Genomic DNA, 26,745 nt, shown 5'->3' with positions numbered 1-26,745 from the left:
ATGATTTCAGGTCAGGAGTGAATGAATGAATGAATGAATGAAGTAGGGGAATTTTCCTTTAAGGTTTTATAAGCCTACATGTGTTGTAAAAGTACTACAAGAAACTACAAGCAAATTCAGTGGTTCTGTAAGAAAAATCCTGATGTGATCTTTCTTTTTTCATGACCTAATTTCCTAAGGACGTGTACAGTGAGCTCTGTTTATAAATGTCCTAAGCTCTTTAGTTTTTAACTGAATTTTTTAATCAAATGAGTATGGCTCTAAGATTTTAGTTTGGCATCAGACATTCATGGATTTTAGTCTGTGCTCAACTACCTAAAAACTGTGTGACCACTTGAAGCCTCTCTTTGCTCATCTGTGAAATGGGGATAATAGCATTTATATCACAGAGTTTATTTTTCCTTTTGTTAAGAAAAATAGTTTTTCAAATAGAAAACTCCATATTAGTATTGTTCCAGGCACATAGCAAGCATTCACTTGATGTTAGCTATTATTAATTATTGTGTAGACTTAGGTCCAGAATTCCAAAATCCTGTATGTGAGGAATCTCAGCCTCAGCCATCAATTGCAATGTGGCTTACACAATTTTTTAGCAATAGTTTTCTTAGCAGAGTCCATTAAGACTCAGATGATAGTCTTCTAAAACTAGTATGAATTGGGTTGCTCCTTGTTTGACTTCCATTTCAAGTGTTATCAGTTAGACCTATTATCTCACCCACTGGAATCTAAAATAGTTGTTAATAATTGTTCAAAGAGTGCAGAGTCTAGGAAAAGTTAAATCACAAACAAGCCAACAACAAAAAAATCTTTAGTAAAATTCCTTTGGGGTCTGAGGGTGCTGCTTACAGATTGGCGGGCTTCCGCAGGATCTAAGCTAACTGGCAGGTAAAGGAGAAGCCTTGTCCCATCATTCACCTTAAGTGGGTGTTCTGCGCAGGCTCTTGCCAGGGCAGGATGTAGCCCCCACGGACATGAAGGTTAATGTGGTCAAGAGGGGCTGGCAAGGACTTCCACTCTGCCCTTGCTCCAATGTCCACACCCTGTGGGCCAGAAGAAGGTAAGACAGGATGAGGGTAAGAGAACACACCTCACTGAACAACGCATTTACCAGACAGCTTGTCTACTGTTCTGGACTTGCTGCCTGTCCATGACCTTCCAGCACACAGCTGGTATTACCCGTCTCCACTTTCACCCAGCTACTGGGTGGACTCTTACCCTGATGCTCCAACATCACGTCAGCACCCCTTGTCTTCTGGGGTTTCTACCGTACATACTACATGAGATCGTAGTGTGGATCTCAGCCTACCCTCATTCCACATCCTGTTTCTGTGTCAGAGAGCAGTGCTGGAGGAAGTTGAGGAATTCTTTTGCTTATTTCTTGTTGGCTTTTGATACATGCCCTGCAATGGCATTTCTAGGCCTTCTCTTTCACTTTGCCTCTGCTCCGGCTCCTTTTACTGCTCCCACTTCCCCACCCTGACCAACTTTACTAAAGCTTTGATTCCTACTTGACAGAATTAAAATGAGAGACCCCAACACCAAGCGCTCCAGAGGCCTTGGGTTCCTCATGTACGCCACTGTGGAGGAGGTGGACGCAGCCATGAACGCTCGGCCACACACAAGGTGGACGGGAGAGTCGTGGAACCAAAGAGGGCTGTCTCCCGAGAAGATTCTCAAAGACCCGGTGCCCACTTAACTGTGAAAAAGATTTTTGTCGGTGGCATTAAAGAAGACACTGAAGAACATCATCTAAGAGATTATTTTGAACAGTATGGGAAAATTGAAGTGATTGAGATCATGACTGACCGAGGCAGTGGCAAAAAGGTTTTGCTTTTGTGACCTTTGACGACCACGACTCTGTAGACAAGATTGTCATTCAAAAATACCATCCTGTGAATGGCCACAGCTGTGAAGTAAGGAAAGCCCTATCGAAGCAAGAGATGGCTAGTGCTTCGTCCACCCAAAGAGACTTAAGTGGTTCTGGAAACTTTGGTGGTGGTCGTGGAGGTGGTTTTGGTGGGAATGACAACTTTGGTCGTGGAGGGAATTCAGTGGTCGAGGTGGCTTCGGTGGCAGTCGAGGTGGTGGTGGATACAGTGGCAGTGGGGATGGCTATAACGGATTTGGTAATGACGGAAGCAACTTTGGAGGTGGCGGAAGCTATAACAATTTTGGCAATTACAACAATCAATCCTCAAATTTTGGACCCATGAAAGGAGGAAATTTTGGAGGCAGAAGCTCTGGCCCCTATGGTGATGGAGGCCAATACTTTGCCAAACCATGAAACCAAGGTGGCTATGGCGGTTCTAGCAGCAGCAGCAGCTATGGCAGTGGCAGAAGGTTTTAATTACTGCCAGGAAACAAAGCTTAGCAGGAGGGGAGAGCCAGAGAAGTGACAGGGAAGCCACAGGTTACAACAGATTTGTGAACTCAGCCAAGCACAGTGGTGGCAGGGCCTAGCTGCTACAAAGAAGGCATGTTTTAGACAATACTCATGTGTATGGGCAAAAAACTCGAGGACTGTATTTGTGACTAATTGTATAACAGGTTATTTTAGTTTCTGTTCTGTGGAAAATGTAAAGCATTCCAACAAAGCGTTTTAATGTAGATTTTTTTTTTTGCACCCATGCTGTTGATTGCTAAATGTAATAGTCTGATCATGACGTTGAATAAATGTGTTTTTTTTAAAATGTGCTGTGTAAAGTTAGTCTACTCTCAAGCCATCTTGGTAAACTACCCCAACAGTGTGAAGTTAGAATTCCTTCAGGGTGATGCCAGGTTCCACTCGAAATTTATTTGCAACCTGCTTGGGCACAGAAGCCATTGTCTCCACAAACTTTGGTGTGGTTGAACTGACAGTTAATGTGTTGTGACCTGGAGTTCACCGTTAAAAGGGTCACCCAAGCAAAGTCCTGGAGTTTATTTGGTTATTATGATTGTTGGCACATCCTATGCAATATATCTAAATTGAATTATGGTATCAGATAAAATTATAGATGGGATTGAAGCTTGTGTATTGTCCATTATCATGTGTAATCAATAAACGATTTAATATTCTCTTGAAAAAAAGATGAACTTACTTTACAAATCCTTATCTTTAACTCACTAAATTTCCTTTATGTTTAACATCTTTATCTTGCCTCCCCTGTGACAGGAAGAAGTGCTCTCTCACCCAGAGCCATGAAGCTCAGTTTCTAAGAAATCAGCCTTCCATATTTCTTCAATCTAAGGCAGGGCTTTCCAGCTCCAGCACTGTAGACCTCTGGGGCCAGATAATTCTTTGTCATGGGGGCTGTCCTGTAATTTTGGAATGCTTAACCCATGTCCATGCCCTAGATGCCAGTAGCACCTCCCCCACCCCACCTCAACCACAAATGACACCCAAAAGGTCTCCAGACATTGCCAAATGTCCCCTGGTAGGCAAAAAAATCCCCCCATTTGATAATTGCTACCTTAAAGGTAAGGAGGAAAGCTACCATAACACTCCTCCACTTTGGTCCCTTTTGTTCATTTTAGCCATATTCAGCCTGTGTGAACCATAGGGGTAAGTGGTCAGAAGGAAGCATGCTGACTGATGCCATTCTCCCTGAGGCCTGCCTCAGGACTCCAGAGTCTACAGGATTTAATAAAAATTTCAGTCCTACATCTCTGAGCTTCTTCAGTTTTCTCACTGATAACATGAGAAAATCCGATTATATGATCTCTAATGACATTTCACTCTGGTATCTTATGAACATTGGACATTTTCTCCATTGATTATCCTGCCTACTAGTGAAACTCGACACATATAAAACTGTCAAAGTTATCTCCCTACCAAATTCTTTATCTCTCTCAATAATATTTCTATTCTACTACACATTATGTAAATGTGATGTGAGTTTAATCTCATGATTTCATTTCTAATACTTGATTTATCAGAAGCTTATTGGCTTTCCATTATATAGTTTCTGACCAGAGTAGTCTAATAAATTCCTGTTTAAATATCCATTAAGATATGACTGTATGGTAAAAATCTAAAAGCACACTACTAAAATAAGAATAGACAACCCAAGTGCTTTTGTAGGGGGAATTTGCATCAACTGAACAGTTGATTAAGTATCTTTGCTTGGCACTCTTGTAAACACTCATTGGGATTGAGTGCTGATAAAACCTTTTCAGAAAGCAACCTGCCAATATCTGTCAAATTCTTAAATCCCAGAAATTCTACTGACAAAACTTATATGGAGATACACATACAATGGTGTTACCTGTAACCTTGTACCACTACTTATAAAAAGAAAGCAGGCAAACCTAAATCCAAAATGTCCATCCACAAAAGTGATTTGCTAAATGATTCCATACAATGGAATATAATATAGTTGCTAAAAAAAAAATAGGGAAGAGCTTCAAATTCAAAGAGTTCAAGTTCAAAGTTCTTTAATAAATAAAAGCTTCAAGATATATTATTAAGTGAATTAATTAAGGAGCCTTTTAGTATGTACAGTAAGATACTATTTGTGTAAATAAAAAAGAATACACATATGCTAGTCTATGCACAAATTTTTATCAACAACAAAGATATGTAACTGTTAACAGGGATTAGCTCTAGAAGGGGGACCAGCAGTTGGGAGATACGGAACATGGTGAATTTTACTTTCCATTTTACCATGTTTGCCCTTCTCCAATGTTTGTATTTATACCAGGGGAGGTATCTCTACTCTTCTAAAGTATTTTTGGCACCCTATATTTCTTTTATGATACCCTTCCAATCTTATCTTCCCCCTGGTGACTTTTATCCTTTAACCAGTACATCTGCAGCTCTTCTTCCTCTAACTTTTGACACTATGTTTTAATATTCCACTGTATTCTTTATACTGAATAATGAATTTGTTCCTTTTCACATGATCAGATGGTGGACTAGGTCTCATACTCCATGTATATCTGCTAGAACTAGAATTGGTAAACTTTGTCTATAAAGGACCGAATACTAAGTATTTTAGGCTTTGCAGGTCAGACGACTTCTGGTGAAACTACTCTACTCTGCTGGTGTGAGTACAGATGTTGTTCACAATAAATAAACAAATGCTCATGCCTGTGTTCCAATAAAACATTATTTATAAAAACAGGTATGAATCAGATGTAGTTGTGGGTGGTAGTTTGCCAACCTCTGCTCTTGTACAAAATAGGTAGCCAACCATGTAGATTAATCAAGGAGACACTTCTTCATTAATTCCAACCACAGAATCTCCATTTTAATTTAACAGCAAAATTTAGTTTTTTTCTAAATGGTTTGCTCCATCAACTTGAGCCTTCCTAAGTGATTTTTTTCCCCTTTCCTTCCTCAACCAAAGCTCTTCTGTTTAAAAGTCATGTATAAAATCAACAATTTCCAGGATACTTTTCTTTCCTAGCCCTCACACTTCCCTTTCTTTCATGTAGTGCCTACGATTATGTACATAAGTATTAGTGTTGACCACATGCAAATATCAGCTCCAGGTTCCAGGGTGCACTTAATGGGAAGCTGTCACAGTATTCTAACACCTGAAACTCAAAAGGTGGCCTGCACCTGGGCCAGGCTGGGACTAGAGTGGAATTAAGTGAGATGCCTAGGGGGCCCAGTTTAAGGCAGTGCTCACTGTCAGGGTCATACAAACACTGGCTCAGCCCTAGGAAGGAGTACCTCTTTAAACTGCATGCCCAGGGGATCCCTGGGTGGCGCAGCGGTTTAGCGCCTGCCTTTGGCCCAGGGCGCGATCCTGGAGACCCGGAATCGAATCCCACGTCAGGCTCCCGGTGCATGGAGCCTGCTTCTCCCTCTGCCTGTGTCTCTGCCTCTCTCTCTCTCTCTCTCTCTCTCTCTCTCTCTCTCTCTCTCTCTCACTGTGTGCCTATCATAAATTAAAAAAAAAATTAAACTGCATGCCCAGGCACCTCATGTATTCCACTGTTCCAGCGAACCTCAGGGTACTCAAAATCTCTGTGAGTGAATGGAGCAGTCAACATGCAAATTCAGGACCAACGCTAGGTGACTTAAAATCAGTTGGCTGCTCCCCCACTGAAGGCCCTAGCTGGGGAAGCACACAGCAGAGTCCTAACGCAGGGCCATCTAGAGGACAGATCCAACCCACAAGGGAAAAAAAAAAAAGATGGGATAGGTGTCGGGGAAGGACTCAGGGCTCCAGTGAGACAAAGAGGAGGAGGAACAAGACTTCCATTGTTCTTGTCCAGTTTTCACCTAATCACACTGCAAATGCATTGACCCAAAGGGCCAGAGTATGCTCTGCCTCTTGTCCTCCCGCTATTCTCCTTTTGCTGGATTTTGAGTCCTCTGCTTTGCTCTCCTCAGAAAAGTCAAAGTAGGCTTGGTTACAGGGAGAGGAATTACCTCCTTTGATTCTTCCTCAAGAATCAAAGTCCGACTTTTGTCCTTACAAGAGAATATGGCCTTGCGGTTGCTTTGAAAGGCCCTGTTTACTCAGCTGAGTCTCTGGAGCTCCCACTAGTGTAGAAATGTTCTAGAACAGAGAATGACATGTTCGTCTTCCATTTCTAAATGCACTTGTGTTGCTCTGGCACACAAGGGTTGGTTGCGTCTCATACCTCCATGTGCATTTTATATACTGCCTAAGACTGTGCTTACATCAGATTACATTTAACAACTCCTCCTGGAGCATCCATGCTATAGAAGGAGATATTTAATAACAAGAGAGGAGGGGCACCTTAGTGGCTTAGTGGTTGAGCGTCTGCCTTAGGCTCAGGTCATGACCTCGGGGTCCTAGGATTGAGTCCCACATCAGGTTCCCTGCATGGAGCCTGCTTCTCCCTCTGCCTATGTCTCTGTCTCTCTCATGAATAAATAAATCAAATCTTTAAAACTTAAAAAAAAAACAAGAAAGGAAAGGCCTCAATACTTTTTGAGACTTACAGTCTTATAAGGGATGATATGAACAAAAACTACATTTGACAGCACAATTTCAAGTATTTACTAGTGTTGCCATTATACACCAGCATGAAAGATAAAAACTAACACATAAAGAACACTCACAAAATGTGTTATTTTTTAACAGTTCTGTGAGAAAAGTGCACTTATCCTACTTAGAGGTGAAAAAATTGAGGCTACGAGGTTAAAAGTGACTTGTCCAAGCTCACACACATCAGATGAGTTATGGAGCCAGAATCGGACAGATGATGTGTCAGATTCTGAAGCCTGTGTACACTACCATTTTCCCAAGTTGTATAAATCATCAGAAAAACTTACCGTGTAGTAATCATACCAGCGGGCTCTAGGGAAATATGCAGTGACATTTCTGGCATTCTAAAATTAAACACAAACAAGACTTTGACGGTGGGCTCTTCCATCCTGGACAATATAACCAATTTGCATAGTAAAAGGGTCAAAACAATAGTGTTGGTCTTGGACCCAGAGGTTCATCTTTTAGAGACCAGCAATGCTGGGGAAGCCTTTCCTCCCATGCCTCCCCTCTTCCCAAATGGGAGAGTTGCCTACCAGAAACTAATAGTTTCCCTAAAGCCCTTTGGGATCAGGACTTTTGGGGAAAAAAAATCATCATTTGCTTATGGACTTATCTCATACCCTCTCATTGGGACTGGAGTAGAAGAACATTTTGTAGATTTTATGGTGCCAGTACTTTAGGGATTATAATTAGTGCAGTAAGTTTTGGTGAGGATGGAATTAGCTGGTATTCTAATCAGAAGCCTATATATCAAGAGAAAAAAAAATGAAGAAATGGCTTTTGCTGCCTAAGAATATCTTATAGAAGGAAGAGAAGGGCTAGCCCACAAAAAGATTATGCAAATTGGTATAAACATCCTGCAAAATTGTTTTTAATGGTGATAAAGGACTGAAATGAATTTTTATAACATAGCCTGATATACCTGGTCCATTCGTCTTATTTTAGTTAATAAAGAAATGATTATATCTTCAAATGTATCATAAGGTTCTTTGTTCTTGATTATCCTAGGAATCAGAATCTGTTATGCTGGTTTTAAAGATTAGGGAGCAGAGGACAGAGCACCTAAGTAATGGAATTCAACTCAGAGGGAGACGGAGAGGGAGAGACAGAAGTAGAATAAGAGACCACATCTCAGGACTTCCAGCAGACCAGGCCTCTTCTGCTGCCTCTAGTCACTAGGCCTCAGAACTCTAATTCTCTATTCATCAGAGGCACCCATACTCACAGGCTCCAGGACAGGGCTGACTAGGAAGGCTGGGCCCAGCAGAAACTGACTGTCTACATTCCAGGTCACCCAGTCTGACACAAACCTGGAAAGAGAAACCAAGGTACTACAATTAAGACCCCAAAAGGCCTTAGGCCAAGACCCTGAAGAAACTCAAGTTCAGGGTGATGGGCACTAAGGAGGGCTTTGGTGGGATGAGCACTGAGTGTTATATATGTTGGCAAATTGAATTTAAATTAAAAAAAGAAAGAAAAAGAAAAGAAAGGAAAGAAAGAAAGAAAGAAAGAAAGAAAGAAAGAAAGAAAGAAAGAAAGAAAAGAAGAAGAAGAAAAAGAAGAAAGAAAGAAAGAAGAAAGAAAGAAAGAAAGAAAGAAAGAAAGAAAGAAAGAAAGAAAGAAAGAAAGAAAGAAAGAAAGAAAGAAGAAACTCAAAAAAAGAAAAAAAAAGAAAAGAAAAAAGAAACTCTTTAAGTTTAGACCCAGGTCAGAAATCCAGCTGCATTCTACAGCTTCCTTTACCATTTCCCTATGTCTCCTTTAATCAGATACATACTTGCTTTCTGTCACGTTCTTCAAACCCCATAAATGGTTGGATTTAGACATGTTCTCACCTATAAATATTTCCATGTTTCTTAACTATGGCAGGTTTTAAATCCAAGAATGGCTTTCAACCTTCAAATCTCCATCCCTCATATCTGGCCTTGTTTCTGTGACCTGAGCCGCTACAAAAGATAGGCAGCAGCTCTTCATATGCCCAATTTAGAAAGAAAGTATTCCATGTTGTATTATAATCACTTTGAATTTTTTTTCATTCAGTAACATTTTATCAAGGACCCTTGGGCATGACTGATGCTGTGCTAAAAGATGTTATAATGTATGATCTGTGCCCGGAAAGCTTATGGCACAGGGCAATCATGTCTTTAATTTAATTTGGAAGTACTTTCCCAGAAGCCATCACATAGAATGATATTATCCCTTAGTCATTGGGATCCCAGCTAGACACTCACTCATGGAGAAGAGGCCGCACGACAGTACTGCCCTCCGTGTGGGCCAGGTGCATCAGGGTGTAGAGATATGGCAACAGGGTGTATCTGGTCTGCAGCACACTTCTGGAGATATCCTCAAAGGTTGCATTCCAGGACACAGGGTCTTGCCTCTAAAGGAGAAAAAAGAAATGTTCAGAGATTACCTTGGGACCTGGAAACTTAAGGATATCACCGAATGCTTATTACAAATGAAGATCATATTTGATCAATTTGATTATAGATGAGCCTGAGAAAATTCTTAGTATATTGAAAGAAGTCCCTCAAGCTTTCCAAAGACAGTTGATGAAATTTCTCCCTAAGACATTCTTTTTGGGATATATTTGGTAGAACACAGCCTAAACTAACAAAGGAATCTAAAAAGCCCTAAGGAATCTGGTTCACTGAAGCATGAGGACCTTTCCATGTACCTGTTAGCCATTTGTATGTCTTCCTGGACAAATGTCTATGTGGTTAGTCTCCCATTTTTAAATCAGATTGTTTATGTGTTTTATTTTTTTTAATTTTTTTTAATTTTTATTTATTTATGATAGTCACAGAGAGAGAGAGAGGCAGAGACACAGGCAGAGGGAGAAGCAGGCTCCATGCACTGGGAGCCTGACGTGGGATTCGATCCTGGGTCTCCAGGATCGCGCCCTGGGCCAAAGGCAGGCGCTAAACCGCTGCGCCACCCAGGGATCCCTGTTTATGTGTTTTAAATCAGATTGTTTGTGCTCTTGATTTGAATGAGTGCCTTACATATTTTGGATATTAATTCCTTATCAGATATATAGTTTGCAAGTAATATCTTCCATTCCATATGTTGCCTTTTCATTTTGTTGTTTCTTTTGCTGTGCAGAAGCTTTTGAGTTTGATGTAGACTTATTTTTTTTTTAAGATTTTATTTATTTATTCATGAGAGACACAAAGAGAGAGAGGCAGAGACACAGGCAGAGGGAGAAGCAGGCTCCATGCAGGGAGCCCGACGTGGGACTTGATCTCGGGTCTCCAGGATCACGCCCAGGGCCGAAGGCAGGTGCTAAACCGCTGAGCCACCCAGGGATCCCTAGACTTATTATTTTTACTTTTGTTGTTTATGCTTTTGGTGTCATATCCCAAAAAATCATTGCCAAGAACATCATCAAGGAGCTTTTCTCCTGCTTTCTTCCTGAACTTTCACAGTTTAAAGTCCCTATGTTTAAATTACTAATCATTTTGAGTTAATTTTTGTGAGTTATAAGATAGGGCTCCAATTTAATTCTTTTGCATGTGATTTTCCAGTTTCCCAACAGCATTTTTTGAAGAGACTGTCTTCTCTCCATTGAATATTCTTGCAAAGGTTTACTTCTGTGCTTTTGATTCTGTTCCATTGATCTATTTTTAGGTCAATAACAAACTATTTTGATTACTATAACTTTATTTTTTTTTATTACTATAACTTTGTAATATAATTTGAAACCAGGAAGCATGATGCCTCCAGCTTTGTTCTTCTTTCTCAGGATTGCCTTACTTCTTTGGGGTGTTTTGTAGTTCCATATGAATGTTAGGATTGTTTTTTCTATTTCTGTGAAAAATGCTACTAGAATTTTGATAATGATTGCATTGAATCTATAAATGGTTTTGGGGTAGTATAGACATTGTAACAATATTAATTCTAATCCATGAACATAGAATATCTTTCCATTTGTTTGTGTATTCTTCAATTTCTTTCATATATGTCCAATGGTTTTCATTGTATAGGTCTTTCACCTCCTTGGTTAAATTCATTACTAAGTATTTTATTGATTTTTGATGCTATTGTGAGTGGCATTGCTTTATTTCTTTTTCAGATATTTTGCTGTCAGTGTATAGAAATGTAACTTATTTCCGTAGGTTGATTTTTGTATTCCACAACTTTACTGAACTGATTAATTCTAAAGGTTTTTTAAATGATAGCTTTAGGATTTTCTATTTAAAAGATCATATGAACTATAAACAGAGATAATTTTACTTCCTTTCTGATTTAAATGCCTTTCAGTTCTTTTTCTTGCCTGACTACTCTGGCTAGGACTTCCAGTACTATGTTAAATAAGAGTAGTGAAAATGGACACTTGTCTTATTTCTGATCTTAGAAAAAATGCTTTCAATCTTCCACTTTTGCATGATATTAGCTGTAGGCTTGTCTCATATGGCCTTTATAATGATGAGACACATTCCTTCTATGCCCAATTTGGTTAGAGTTTTCATCATGGAAGGATGCTATATTATGTCAATTTTTTTCTACATATATCGAGATGATCCAATGATCTTTATCTTTCATTTTATTAATGTACTGTATCACATTTATTTATTTGTGCATGTTGAATCATCCACACATACCAAGTTAAATCCCACTTGAGGGTGTCTGGATGGCTAAGTTGGTTAAGCGTCTGCCTTCAGCTCAAGTCATGATGCCATGGTCTTGGGATCGAGCCCTGCATCAGGCTCCTCTCTTAGCAGAGAGTCTGTTTCTCTCTCTCCCTCTGCCCTTCCCCTGGCTCCCGCTGTCTCTGTCTCTGTCTCTCTCTCCCTGATAAATAAATAAATAAATAAATAAATAAATAAATAAATAAATCTTTTTTTTAAAAATCCCTCTTGATCATGGTGTACGATTTTTCCAATGTGTTGAATTCAGTGTGCTAATATTTTGTTGCAAATTTTTGGATCTGTATTCCTGAGGGATACTGACCTCTAGTCTTCTAGTAGGGCCCTTATTTGGCTTTAATATCAGAGTAATGATGATCTTGTTTGGAAGTGCTCCCTCCTCTTAATTTTCTGAAGTGTTTAAGGAAGTCTTGGTGTTGATTCTTCTTTAAATTTTTGAAGCACTTCATCAGGAAAAACATCTGGTTCTGGACTTTTCTTTGTTAGGGGATTTTTTATTACTAGTTCAATCTCCTTTTTCAGTATTTATCTGTTCGGCTCTTCTATTTCTTCATGATTCAGTCTTGGTAGACTGTATGTTCCTAGGAATTTATTCATTTCTTCTAGGTTGTCCAATTTGTTAGTATATAATTGCTGTCTCTTGTGATCCTTTGCATTTCTGTGGTATCAGTTCTAATGTCTCCTTTTTCATTATATTTTTTATTTATTTGAGTCTTCTCTCTTTTTTCCTTAACAAATCTAACTAAAGGTTTGTTAATTTAGTTTATCTGTTCAAAGAACCAGCTCTTAGTTTTGTTGATTTTTTCTATTGTTTTTCTGGGCTCCATGTCACTTATTTCGCCTCTGATCTTTATTATTTCTTTTCTTACCATGAGCTTACTTTGTTCTTCTTTTGCTAGTTCCTTGGGGTATAAAATTGGGTTGTTTATTTAAGATCTTTCTTTCTCTCTTTTCCTTAATGTAGGGGTTTATAGTGATAAACTTAGAAATGCTTTCACTGTAACCCATAAGTTTTGGTATATTGTGTTTCCATTTTTATCTGTTTCAAGATATTTTCTTTATTTTCCTTTTGATTTCATCTTTGACCCATTGGTTGTTTAATTTCCACATATTTGTGAGTTTTCCAGTTTTTCTCCTGTTATTGGTTTCCAGTTTCCAAAGAAGACATGCAAATGGCCAACAGCTACATGAAAAGATGCTCAATAATGCTCATCATCAGGGAAATACACATCAAAACCAAGTGAGATATCACCTCACATCTATCACATCTATTACCTCACATTCCTCTAGATAGCAGAATGGTGGATATCAGGGGCTGGGGGATAAGAGAAATGGGGAAGTATCAGTCAAAGGGTACAAACTTCCAGTTACATGATGAATTTGTTCTGGTAATCGAATGCACAATCGAATGGTGACTATAGTTTACAATACTCTATTATATACTTGGAAGTTGCTAAAAGAATAAATACTGAATGTTCTCACCACAAAAAAAGAAACAGCAATTATGTGAGATGATGGAAGTGTTAACTAATCCTGCTATGGTAATCATTTCACAATACATAAGTGTATCAAATAAAAACAAAAAACAAAAAAACATAAGGGTTTGATGGTTTTGAGGATGTCACAGAGAATATTAATTAATTGTAGCTCAAATATGGAGGTTGTATTTCTAGTGACACAAGACTTTTGAGCTATAAGTTAACATCCTACCCTGGTCCCAATGGTGTTGTGGTTCCTCGAAAAGGGGTAAAAGGCTCCCAGCTGCATCCAGCGAACACACATCTCATATTCAGCATCTTGAAAGAACCCACAAATATCTGCTCCTGTCTGAAACAAGGTAGAATAAAACAAGCTTATTGGTGATTTCTGAAAGATGTGACTATCTTCTTGGGGATTAGAAGTGACCCAAAAGACACTTACATAAGATATACCGAAGAGGCTGAACTCCATCATGCCTGCAACATGAACACAGCTATGTGAGAGATGGGACTCATGATCTGTTACCTCCTCCCTCCTCAAGAATCCTTTATTAAGGAGGCCTAACCCCCTTCCCACCAGCAGAGGACCCTAAGGATAAGCCCACACACCAATGATAGACTTCTTCAGCTGGTCCCACGCGGCCGTGTTGTCACCCAGCCAGTGGCCTCCCCAGCGGCCAGAAGAGGGGAATGTGGAGCGGGTGATGACAATCCCTCTCTGTCCCGTCACCTCCTGCACAGCTCTAGTTGGAGGGGGAAAGGAGGTGATTGGGGAGCAGATTAGGAAAGGAAAGGCCACAGAGCTTCTCCATCCAGAGTTTCAGAGCCCAAGGCATAGCAACAAAATGTCTCCTGCATTGCTGGAGGAAATATGGAAATCTGAGCCATAAGGAAGTCCCCAGTGATTGACCCTGGATGATAGAAATGATGGTACCAATTGTGCTTTTAAATAGTGTTTTGCGACAAACTTTGTAATAAACTTACTGGATCACCTAAAAATAATGAGTAACCACAAAATCTTACACTTATTTACTAAGTACTAAGTTTTTATATTTTTATATTTACGGAGGAAGAAAATAAATTCCTTTGTAAGGCTTTCCTTAGGATAATTCTTATTATTCATTGACTGAGCTCACAAAATGGGACAGCACTAATTCAGCAGAATTAAAACAAAAAAACCCAACAGAGATGAGTCACTTTCAAAATAAAATAAAAGGAGAGCTAGTCCTCCGTATTCCCTTCACCTCTTATATTTAATTATAGCATCAGCTGCACTGTGTGATCATTGCTTGTGTCTCCATGTGTGTCTCCTCTACAAGGACTATCGTCTCTCGCTGTTAGGACCATGTCTTACTTAAACCTGTCCTTCTAACCATGATCATGGAGCCTGGCTCCATGCTTGTGTTCCTTTAATATGTAAGAATTGTGTGGCTCAGGTCATGATCTCAGGGTCATGAGATCAAGCCCCTCATTGGACTCCACACTCAGCAGTCTGTTTGAGATTCTCCCCCTCTCCCTCCTCCTCTGCTCCTGCCCCTGCTCATGCTGTCTCTAAATAAGTAAATAAGTAAATAAAATCTTTAAAAAAAATAAGCATTGTGACACATTTGTAATTAATATGTTCTTAACCCTTGAGATGGGGCATGAAAGGAAATGCAGGGTAACCTCCTCAGTCATTGGCTGTCCCTGCAGGTCATGTGGACCAGAGAAGGGAGAGCGTGACTCACTCGTAGGTGGGTCTGGTCTGGGCCCATCCATACAGGCTGTGAACATCATAGTGCCGCACCCGTGAGCCATCTGGCAGGACCTGCTCGCTCTCCATGCACAGGGTCTTGCTGCTCAGGCCTTTATCCCTGGACTCCAAATCTGAGGAGAAAGATCTAGTGATATAAATGCCATGTCTGCTCCTGTTTACCCCTGACCCCTCTTTAAGGAATTGGACACTAGATCTTAAGACCCGTGCATGGGTCCCTCTTCTCCTCAGGGGCATGGGAACATGCTTGGCTTGGGGCTGCAATGGAACCCACAGGTGCTTTCAACATAAGGTCCCCTACAGGGTTCTCCAGGAGAAAGCAGGGGCAGGGGGAGGAAAACACAGGTGTCAAATGCCTAACTGCTTGAGACACCTGTGTGGCTCAGTGGTTGAGCATCTGCCTTTGGCTCAGGATGTGATTCCGGGGTCCTGAGATAGAGTTCCACATGGGGCTCCCCACAGGGAGCCTGCTTCTCCCTCTGCCTATGTCTCTGCCTCTCTCTCTCTGTATCTCATGAATAAATAAATAAAATCTTTTTAAAAAAAAACTAATTACTTGACTGGATGCAGTCTAAGCATTTTTCTTGTAAGTCATTTCATGTAATTCCTATAACTCTATAAAAAAGCGATATCTCCCTTCACAATTTTTTTAAGATTTTATTTATTTATTCATGAGAGACACAGAGAGGCAGAGACACAGGCAGAGGGAGAACCAAGCTCCATGCAGAGAGCCCCATGTGGGACTTGATACCCAGGACCCCGGGATCATGCCCTGAGCCAAAGCAGATGCTCAACCACTGAGCCACCCAGGTGCCCCTCCCTTCACAACTTAAAACACAGATTTGGAAATATCAAGTAACCTGTTAAAGGTCACACAATTCATAGTAAATATAATTTCTGGAACCAAGATATGAACACAAGTATAACACCAAAGTCCATCGACTTCATGATAAGGGGGAGCCACTACTTTCCACCCACTGGGGGCCTAACAAATTCCTGTGGAGGAATTCACAGAGGCCTGAAGAATTAAGAAACTTAGTTCTAGAATCCTTTGGAGACATAACTGATATTAAGTGGGTTGTTGTTGTTTTTTTTTTTTTGAGATTTTATTTATTTGAGTAGAGAGAAAGCATGAGAGAGAGCACGAGTGAGGGGGGAGTGGCAGAGAGAGAGGGAGAAGCAGAGGGAGAAGCAGACTCACCACTGAGCAGGGAGCCCCATGCAGGGCTCGATCCCAAGATCCTGAGATCATGATCTGAGCTGAAAGCAGATGCTTAACCAACTGAGCCCACCCGTTTGTTTTCTGAACAAATTTGAGAAACTCACTCAACAGGGCCAGTAACTTATACACACTCAACTGGATAAAGTACTTGACGCATGTATGTCTTTGTTCCCCCTAAAAACCACAGTGCCAGTTAAGATATGCCCTGAACAGTCAGGATAAACCCTGGCTGCTGGGTTCTTGTTGAGGTCACTCCTCATAGCCATGGCTCTGCCAACAAAGGAGACCGAGGGCTCTTACGTGGCATATAGGGGGGGTGGTTCATAGTGGCATCCCTGCAGCCTGGGGGGACTGCTCCATTCACAAAACTTGCTGGCTCATTCATATCCTAGAAATGTCAAACACAGATATAGCTTACTTTTTCAAATCATTACATCCTGCCAACTCAGAGACAAGGAAGCAGTGAATAAATCATTCACCTTCCAGCAATCCCATAGATATCAGCCCAGGGAGACTCATCAGATCCAGCTGAGAACTGACTAGAAAGATCAATGAAGCCCTCAAGAATGATTGGCTAGAGGATTAAAAAAAAAAAATCTCCCTCAAGGTATGAGGCAAGGCTCAAGTCCAAGAAATTCCTAGTAATCACCTCGCATTTTACAGCAGGAACTTCGGGCAAGGTATATGATATGAGGAATATCAGAGATGCTCCACTTCTGATTGGAGGAACTGCAATTTGATCCGTCCAAAGTCTTTCTTGGATGATTATCATCCCTCTTGATTAAAGGTCATGATCCATAAGCTTAGCAACACAAAGATAGAAACATGCCCACCCACATGTGCACAGATGCAAACTCACACACTTACAATCCACATGCCGTCAAACTTCAAGCTCCTCTCTGGATTCTGGGGGTTGGTGTATAGTTCTTGCAGCTCCCTCTTCCACCATGTGGTAGTGGAGTTACGGAAAAAGTCAGGAAAGGCCACATAAGCTCGGTACAGCTGTAAAAATGACATATAGTTTATGCGTCCTCCCCCAAATTATATCATAATTCATGCACACACCTGTACTGCATGATGATAGATAATCCAAACAGAGCCAAAATAACATTCGCGGCTTATGTGAAATATAACGAGTGCACAGAAGAGACATTAGCATGCATTAGACACCTGCTTAGCATCTGGAAGGTATCTGGGGACTGTCCTTTTTGTGTCAACATGAGTGGTAGCAACAAACACCCTGCACTCACTATCTCACTTGATGCTTAACTTTCAAGCTCTGGCTGACAATTTCTTAAGCTCGACTCAGAGTCAGAGTAGGAGCCAGGGAGGGACTGCAGCTTGAAAGACATCAGATGCACTGTCAGCAGGCTGGAAGGCAACAAGCAGGCTCTCTGGTCTCATTCCCCCTGGGGAAGGGAGGACAGGGGAGAGATGTCTAACCAGCACCCTTGTGTTTTCCATAGTTAAGGAAATCACTTGAAAACTGCATTTGTGTGTCAGGTCACTTGGGAGGAGCTAAAGAGGAAGTTTTAAACACTGCCCCCTTCTCTTTATCTCCTTCAAGTAATAAAGCTCTATCTGTATTTTAATCTGGAGAGTGGATCCAAAGATCCCACACTACAGACAGGGTGTGGAGACTTTGTTTAAAATATGGGCCACCCAAACCCATAGAGCAGTAATTTAAGCTCTCTGAATCCTGGTTATGCTGAGGATAATAATCCCTGTCTCCCAGTCCGGAGTAAAATGTTATATGTAAAGTGATGGCGCACAGATGAACACACAGGACACAAGCCCTCAGTGCATTCCTCACCAGGCCCACTCCCATGGCTGAGGGATGTCCACTGTCCCAAGTACAGTCACCCTCACTTCACCCGCATCCCCGAAGGTCCCTTTACCTCCACTTGACTATCCCAGTCTAGGGATGCGTTTATGACGACATCAGGGAAATCAGGCCACACCTGTGGAGAGAAAATTGTTCAAAAGCAATGCCCTAGATAATTTACTTTACAAACTTCCTAAGAAACTATAAACCATGATTGTGGGTGGTAATAGTTGATTTTGGTCTAGGGAAGTGGATCCCACAATGCACACACATCTACACATTCCTTAGACATCCCTTAAGCGTGTTGACAAATTTTGATGGACAGAACGAGAACTTCTGATCTCAGAACCCAAATGGAAAAGGTCCCAAAACAACATGCACACTAACCACACACACACCCCAGCCCCCAGGCTGGAGTTTAGTGGTTCACCGCTCACACCGTACCTTCCCCCAGACAATGCCTCCACCATTTGGAGCTTTGATGAAGACATCATCCTCCACACCCCGAGTGAATGCAGGATAGGGCTGCGTCTCATTACCAGAAATGGCTGGGTCCTGAAACCAAAGCACAGATCTGGGGAGAAGTCCAAAGCCAGAGAACAGCTCAGGACAGAAAAAAAAAAAGAATTCCCAAAAAGAAGGCATCAGCTTTCGCGCAAACCACAGTGCTTGTGTGAATCCTGGGAAATACATCTTTCTTACTGAACCTCAACTTCTACACTCGTAACACAGAAGGAAATACAATAGAAAGCTTTCTATTTTTTTTTAATTTAAATTCAATTTGCCAGCATATAGCATAACACCCGGTGCTCATCCCATCAAGTGCCCTCCTCAGTGCCAGTCACCCAGCTAATCCATCCCCTCAACTCACCTCCCCTTCAACCCTTTGTTAGGAGTCTCTCATAGTTTGTCTCCCTCTCTAATTTTTCCCACTCAGTTCCCCTCCTTTCCCTTATAGTCCCTTTCACCATCTCCTATATATTGGCAAATTGAATTTAAATAAAATAATAATAATAAAACCTAAAAACCCATCATTCAGTTCTGGAAAAATGCTATTTAGTGATTTATTTGATGAATTTTTCCCCTCTATTTTCTCTCTTTGCTCATTCTAAAATTTCTATTATTTGGATATTGGGCCTCCTACTTTCGTTTCTTTCCAATTTTCTTTATCTTTTGCTTTACTTTTTGAGAGAATGCTTCTATTTTATCTTCTTTTCATTAAGTTTTCCATCTCTTCTGTTCTATTATTTTCTAATTCATGAAAGTAATACTTTATCTCTTTGAGGATACTCTAATAGTTTCTTGAAATGTTCTCCCTAAATAAATTCTACTTCCTCTAACCTGCTTTTTAAGTTTGTTGATGTTCCATAATTTATAATGTTTTGGTCCTCAAATGCCTTCACCATCTTCTCATAAGTATGAAAAAACAGGGGATCCCTGGGTGGCGCAGTGGTTTGGCGCCTGCCTTTGGCCCAGGGCATGATCCTGGAGACCCGGGATCGAATCCCACGTCGGGCTCCCGGTGCATGGAGCCTGCTTCTCCCTCTGCCTGTGTCTCTGCCTCTCTCTCTCTGTGACTATCATAAATAAATAAATAAATAAATAAATAAATAAATAAATAAATAAATTTTTTTTAAAAGTATGAAAAAACACTATAAATGACTGAAATTTCAATATGTGTGTGAGGCTTGTCAAATGCGGTTTTTATTCTAGTGTGGATAGCTACACCATTTTCTTGGGAATCTTTGATGCTAATACCTTTAGGTCTTTTCTCTCACTGGTCTCATTCTTCAAAGATTACTTCCTATATCTTGCCTACTTCCAGTGTCTTCTGGGAGAAGTAAAAGGCAGAAGAGGAGTAACTGAAAGTTCTCAGTGATTTTCAGATCAGCATTGCCACACACAGCTGTGCTTAGGTGTTCCCCAGTCCAGAGATACTCTGATTCTTTGCAAGAATGAAACTTCAATCTTTTGGGAGGCAAGAAAGTATAACTGTCCTCTCTTTTCAGCCCCACCTCATCCTTCCTTTCACTTTTCATTAATATCCGAGCCTTAGAGGGGATGTGCAACATAAAGTGGGATGCTTTCCAGCCTTCCTCAGTGCTACTTTAGAATTGACCTTTCTCAGGTCTGTTAACTCATTCAACATTCATCAGACACTCAGCTTCTAAATTTGGTTGCCATTTTTGTCACTTCCATTTTTTTTCCCCTTGTGGGTTAATGTCTTTAAATAAAGGTCCACTTACTGTTAAAAAAGAAAAAAAAAAAAAGAAGAAGAAAAAGAAAAAAAAGGAAGAAAAAAGAAAAAAAAAAGAAAGCTTTCTCCACCAAAGCCCATTCAGTCTCCCCAACAACTGCCACCCATTCGCAGAGGGACTAACCAGAATGAGGATGACCCGCATTCCGTTGGCCTTCATGCGAGTAATCAGAGCTGGAAATCCTGCGAACTTGGGGCTGAGGGTGAAGTCCAGCTGCCGCTCCATGTAGTCGATGTCGGAGTACTGCACATCCTGGGGGAGCACACGGGGGCAGTGAGTGGCTCCTGCTTGTAAAAGGCCAGGTTCCAGGTGAGAACAAACCTCAACTAACCAATGGTGAATTTCAGATGGCTTCCTTTTGACTTTTTCTAATCCCAGGTATCAGGTATTAGATCCTGGGAAATTTTCAAATTTTCAAACATAAAATAGGCCCAAAAAACCCTAAATTAGCAAAAATAGGATGATGCCTATGTGGCAAGGCTATTGCAAGGATAAATGAAGAGAGCAGATGAGAAAGTGCCTTGTGAGTGGCCAGTGTGAGTGATTGTGGTTACCTACCCCCCAAGAGGCTGCTCCTGGGATCAGTGGTTCACTTTCAGAGAAAAGAACATAATGTAAACTCCCCAGCACTGATACAATTAGATGGATAGTAAATCTACCTTTTTAAAAAAAGGCTCCTGTAGTTGCTTTAGAATATCCAATCCTGGGGGTTATCAGACACAGCTTTCTTACTAAAAATGAAATATGGCATGCTATGCTTACAATTGATAGCAATAATTGTAAGAAATAGAAAAATAAGTAGAATAAAATTAAATATGTAAGAAGATTATGGGATCAGTTCTCTGATTCTTGGACCCCTCTAGCCCTCAAGTGAAGAACATAACTTGTTTCTGTATGCATTTTATCACGAAATAGGTACCCCAAGATCCCTCTCTTCAACTTTAGCTCAAAGTCGAGGGAACACTGTCGTACCAGAAAGCATTGGAACTGAGGTTATATCTGCACCTACTGCGATCTGACTGAATTGGGGTCATTTTCTTTTTAATTTAAATTTTTAGTTTTAATTAAGCAAAACCACTGCCTGGGCAACCTTTTGTTCTTAAGATACCAAAGATGGTTTTGACCAAGTCTTTTAAAATTGTGTAGCTGTAGGAACACCCTCCTCCACCCAAGTCAAGCTAATCCAGACACAGAAACCACTAGTGTTGGCCACGAGGTCCCAGAGCCAAACCACCACATACGGAAAACGTACATAAGGGATCTGGGCAGCCACCATCTCATCATACAGGCTGGCAATCTCAGAGTCGTTCTGGTAGCCATAGCGACACAGCTGAAACCCCAAGGACCAGTAAGGAACCATCACTGGCCGACCAATCATCTACAAAAATAGACAGAAAATTTAATTCTTAAAAAGGAGAATCTGGATTGAAATTGTCAACAAATTAAGAATATTTTTTACCGTGGCCCAAGTTAGATAATCAACAAATTCAAAAATGGAGAGAAACGGAGAGGATACAGAGCCCCTGGGATATCTTGGAGAAATCTTTCTGCTAGATCTGACCTTCTTCCCCAAGAATTTGGAAAATCTGATTTTATCCTGATTCTTAGAGGCAGTCTAGCTTACTGGTTCAGAACTCAGAATCTAGAGGCAAAAATGCCTGGTTTACTATCCAGGCTCCAATCCCTGCTGGCTAAGCGGCCCTGTGCAAAAGTTAAAAACCTCTTGTTCATCAGTTCCTTCACTTGTAAACTGGGGATAATAATAGTGTTTGCTTCATAGTGTTTTTGTGAGGACTGAATGAGCTAATATACATAAAATAATCAGTGACACACAGTAAATTGTATATGTGCTTGTTGCTGCTGCCAAAGTGACTGCCATGACCACTGTGACCACCATTACTAACAGTACCATCACCATTACCACATGACCACCACCTCCACCACCACTTCCATCACCACTATCACCTCCACCATTACTATAATCCCATCACCACTACCACCTCCACCGCCACCATTGCCACTGCCAACACCACCACCGGCACCACTACTGCTCTGCAATCTTTGAGAGGCTGCAAACTTAATGGTTATTGGGATATATATTTTGTTCATCATTTTATAGTCTATATTCCAAAAGTGTCAACAATTCCAGGTATCAACTGAGAGTTACACTAATAAATGTGGATTTGGAAACTCGGAATGCACTGGATGAATACTTGATAATCAGTTTAATTCCCTCCTACCTCAGTATACTGCTGAGTGACAAGCTCTGGAGTTGGCCCCAAGAACACATAAAAGTCCAGAATTCCTCCTATGGTGCGGTATGTCAAGGCAGGCAGGGGCTGGAATGTCACATCTGAAAATATAGGAAAATATCAATCAAGCTGGAAACATTCAAGGTGAGGAATAATCCCTGAAATTCTTCCCTTTGCCTTCTCCTTATGCCTCTGTATTATACAGTATTAAGAGAAAGAATTTTTACCATACCTACATAGAATTGAAGAAGTTGAGTGAAAGTCTACAGGGTGCTACCCCTGGATTTGTTTGCCATTGGGCTTATTATTATTTTATAATATGTTTTGTCATTCTGTTCTTTTAAAATTATTATAATTTTTATCTTAGAATACTTTAAGATTTATAAGAAGTTGCAAAAATAGTACTGGTGGTCCTCTGTATACTTCACTCAGCTTCCCTCAATGGCATCTTATATAACCATTGTACATTGTCAAAACCAGGAAACTGACATTCATATAAAACTATTAAGTCGGGAATATACCTGACTCTGATTTGACCAGTTTTTATGTGCATGCTTTCCCCTACACCTCCTGATTTTCCACCCTCTTTCCAATAAACCATATAAATTTTTTTCACACCCTCATACCCCCAGAGTGAGCACTCTTATCCATAGCTTCACCACTAACTCAAATTAAAAAGATGGCTCCTACCGGCTGACCTCCAGGATATTTCAGACTCACTTGGTCTTTCTATCCCTTCTTACATTTTTGCCAAATAAGAGTTAACTCTCATTACCACATGCTACTGAACTGAAATAAATAGAAAGTCTACCCAGAAAATAAAAAGTAAAAACAAAAACACTGTCCCCAAGATGATAATTTTGACTCCAGGGGGATGCAGGTTCAAACTCATTGTAACATTACTCACGAATGACTGGTTCACAAAAATAAGGGGAGATGTTGGCATCATCTTACCCATGGCATTGCTGTTGAGCAGTAACACCCCATGGGCACTACCATCCTCCTCCAGTGCCATGTAGTAGGGGTGGACACCATAGGAATTCTTCTTGTACTGGGAGAGTCATGGGGCAAAAGTGGTAAGAAGTTAAAAGACATTGTGACTGAGAAAAAAACTCCACAAAAAAATGACTGACAAGGTACATTTCGTCTTCTCTACAATGAACTTTAGGTATGTGAAAATCAAGGGAGTGTAAACACTGGCCCACTTGCCTAAGTGCCGAACATGCCCATCTAAGGTGAGTCTGGGAAGATGACGCATGAAGTATACACAGCATGTAGAGAGGGAGACACAGATCCCAGATGCTCTGCCCTTACCCCCGGAGGTTGGTCCCTGGAGAACATCCCCCATGTGTGCCAGTTCAAGTCTCTCCGAAAGGCTGTGTGCTCAGTTTCCCCAAAACCATAGAGGTACTGGGAGGGAAGGCGAGTGGAGATACGGATGAACATGTCATTGAAGGTAAAGCCAAGGAGCTGAGAGTCCCAACTGCAACACAAAAGAGAGTATTTGGAAAAGAAATGAGCTAACCTGTTGGCTTCAAGTACCTGACCTTTCAAGGACAACAGAACTCTCCATTCCCTCTTCCACCCAGAGCCTGTTAATCTTCCAAACAGACACAAAGTCTATTCAATTAAAATAATCTTAGATGCACCTGCTACCAGCCCAAGAGCCAGCCTTCATTCTCCTGTTTTCCTCTCTCACTGCCTTTCTTCAGTTTTCTCTTCAGGATGCCAAATCCAATCACTTTTCACCGTCTTGGGTGCTACCACCCTACACTAGCCTGGCAGTCCACTCTTGCTCTCTACAGTCCTTTTGCTACTTAACATCCAGAGCAATCCAACTACAATGTGCTCCAGCCATGGTGGATATTTCCCCCTTCAATATGGCAAGTGTGCTCCTGTTTCATGGCCTGTGCACTTCTTATTCCATCTGTCTGGAATGTTCTTCCCCTTCCTCCAGATCTCCACAGGGGTGGATCCTTCTCATCCAAGTCCTATTTCAAATGTCACCTTCTCTGAGACACCTACTCTGATCACAGTATCAAAAGCAGTAAACTCCCTATGACTCTGATTACCCTGTTCTTTTTCCTACATAGCAGTTGTCGCTACCTAAACTTTCTTATTTATATTTTAACTTGTCTTTGTTATCTAGCATTAATTTTTGTCATGAGAAGAGAGACTTATCTTCTAGAACCACCTAATATAGAGATAATATAGCCTAACCACCCCTGTAAACATTGGTTGAATGAATCCCTAGTACATGTAAATGCCTCAGTAATTATTGCCAGGGGGCTAAAGATTGAGAAATCTTTAGTCCAAAGGGAATAACATATTCATAAACCTGGAAATGGATAGTGTGATGCTTTGAGCCAGGATATCTCCAAGGACAATGGACTTGGCAGTGAATGTATAGGTAACTATCAATCCCAAGTCAGACCAGGAGCCACCTACATCACAGTGCCCGTACTCTTCCGGCGAATTTCGATTCCAAATGGATTCTTCTTAATGAGGACATCGTAGAGTTGACTCTCAGAGGTGCTGGATGGAACTCTGGGTATGTTGAGAGGGACTGGGACTTCATACCGATTATTATTGGGATCATAAATCTAGGGTGAGAGTGGAAAGAAAATTAGGAAAATATGGTACTCTAGAAACCTATATCCTTAGCAGAAACTTGGTATCTTTGACATGGAGTCTGAATTCTATTATTTCTCTCTTTTCATTAAACTCATGACACCAGGGATTTATTTACTATATCAAAGAACAATGTTAGAATTAACAATTTGATCTGAATCTGTCATATCTCATTTTTAAGGCCCCTATTACAGTAACACATTCCCTTCGACATTGGTGATATCTTGGAAAATCAGTCTAAAATCAGCTTGGTACATATATAGTATTTATTGCTTTGTGTGTGGATATATGTGATTATCTGAAAGCTTCTCTGAATTGAAAAAAAAATCCATCAAAAAACATGAACTCTATTTTGATTAAAATTACCACAGATGTCCTTCCTAAAAATGGGATCTAAGTAGATTCACAAAATACGTACTCTACTATACTGTACTATACTGTACTACAGACACTAGACACACTAAACCAGACAAGACACAATTACTATTTTTAAGAAATTCACATGCTAACCGGATGTAAAAGAGGTATCCACAGCACCCGGGCTGATACGTGCTCCTGTAGAGCTACATTAAGTGTGTTGTGAGATTACAGAGAAGAAAATGCCCAACACAGTTTCTGGAAGACTGACATGATATCATGTGAAAATTACAGGCTGAGTGTTAAAGCCTTTGCAGCTGTTAACCAAGCACAGCAAGGAGATAAAGTCATTCCTGGTAGTGAAACAAAGGCAAAAGCCGGAAGTATTAAAGCTGGGTCAGAGAAAAAATAAATAAATAAATAAAATAAAGCTAGGTCAGAAAGAAACAAATGCTGGGGCGGGGAGAGCTACTGTGTGATCAGGAGGTAGGACAGGAAAGGGTTCAAGCAGGAAATGCAAGTAAATCCATTTGTTCAAAACTAGGTGCCTTCCACAGGCCAGTCCTAAGGTGAAGACAGAAATATCAAAGAGCATCTTCCCTGCGCTAGAAGATGTAAAAGGACTCCTAGTCCAGGTTGATAGCAGGTCGTTACGAAACTTTGGGCAGTGCTCGATGTCTTTCACTTACTCTCTCAGGAAACATCTGAGTGCTAACTATTTGCCAGGCTCTGTGTCAGATTTCAGAAACACAAAGATGAATGGACAAATACCGATCTTTGAGGAACTTACAAGTAGTAGAGAAATAGACCTAAGAACAGCCTGCCACTAATCCTTTGTTTAATTAAATCACAGGAAAAAAACCAAGATCACTACATTCTCATGGCTATTTCTCAAATATCCCAAACTCAGCCTCCCAAACTGAATTCGTCATCTTATTTTGCCCAAGCCCAAATCTTTCCAGTGTTCCCATTACAAGTAATGTCACCACCATCCATATATAGACATATGCCAGAAACATGGCAATCATTCTTGATCCCTCCCTCTCCTTCATTGCCTACTTGCAGTCATCACTGGATCCTGTGATCCAACAAGATGTCCACCATCGTTCTCCTTCCTTATCTTTGGTCTACACTTGGTCACTCACATGGACAACCTAACCAGTAGCCTCCTGGGTGGCCTCTCCTTTTTCACTCTTATCCTCCCAACCATTTTCCTCACAATAGACACAGTGATCTTTTCAAAATGCACATCAGAACAGGCAGCACTGGTCCATCAATGGTTTCTCAGTGTTCTCAGCATAATAATCTAGTATATTGCAGCACGGGGAGCTCAGAGAAGCACACTTATTTTAGGGTTCTGTGACCTC

At 40.7% G+C, this 26,745-nt stretch overlaps 1 protein-coding gene across 4 annotated transcripts in view; it reads right to left on the bottom strand.

The window, feature by feature from the left end:
- MGAM (maltase-glucoamylase) overlaps nucleotides 1-26,745 on the bottom strand; it is a 97,275-nt gene that overhangs the window by 5,443 nt on the left and 65,087 nt on the right. For all 4 annotated transcript variants that reach the window (XM_072777491.1, XM_072777492.1, XM_072777489.1 and 1 more), the window contains 18 exons: nucleotides 24,839-24,993; nucleotides 23,705-23,873; nucleotides 23,345-23,441; nucleotides 22,379-22,491; nucleotides 21,391-21,516; nucleotides 20,262-20,390; nucleotides 18,325-18,435; nucleotides 17,954-18,016; nucleotides 16,923-17,057; nucleotides 16,356-16,443; nucleotides 14,808-14,946; nucleotides 13,690-13,823; nucleotides 13,523-13,557; nucleotides 13,313-13,429; nucleotides 9,185-9,333; nucleotides 8,179-8,263; nucleotides 7,238-7,294; nucleotides 916-1,040 (listed from right to left, as the gene is read on the bottom strand). In XM_072777491.1, the coding sequence (XP_072633592.1) occupies nucleotides 916-1,040; nucleotides 7,238-7,294; nucleotides 8,179-8,263; nucleotides 9,185-9,333; nucleotides 13,313-13,429; nucleotides 13,523-13,557; nucleotides 13,690-13,823; nucleotides 14,808-14,946; nucleotides 16,356-16,443; nucleotides 16,923-17,057; nucleotides 17,954-18,016; nucleotides 18,325-18,435; nucleotides 20,262-20,390; nucleotides 21,391-21,516; nucleotides 22,379-22,491; nucleotides 23,345-23,441; nucleotides 23,705-23,873; nucleotides 24,839-24,993 (2,027 nt within the window). The remainder of the gene's footprint in view (nucleotides 1-915; nucleotides 1,041-7,237; nucleotides 7,295-8,178; nucleotides 8,264-9,184; nucleotides 9,334-13,312; nucleotides 13,430-13,522; nucleotides 13,558-13,689; nucleotides 13,824-14,807; nucleotides 14,947-16,355; nucleotides 16,444-16,922; nucleotides 17,058-17,953; nucleotides 18,017-18,324; nucleotides 18,436-20,261; nucleotides 20,391-21,390; nucleotides 21,517-22,378; nucleotides 22,492-23,344; nucleotides 23,442-23,704; nucleotides 23,874-24,838; nucleotides 24,994-26,745) is intronic.

The sequence above is a fragment of the Canis lupus genome, chromosome 15, assembly GCF_048164855.1.
Source record: "Canis lupus baileyi chromosome 15, mCanLup2.hap1, whole genome shotgun sequence".
Taxonomy (NCBI): Eukaryota; Metazoa; Chordata; class Mammalia; order Carnivora; family Canidae; genus Canis; species Canis lupus.
The sequence above is the reverse complement of the archived record's forward strand: the minus strand, read 5'-3'. Positions and strand labels throughout refer to the sequence as shown.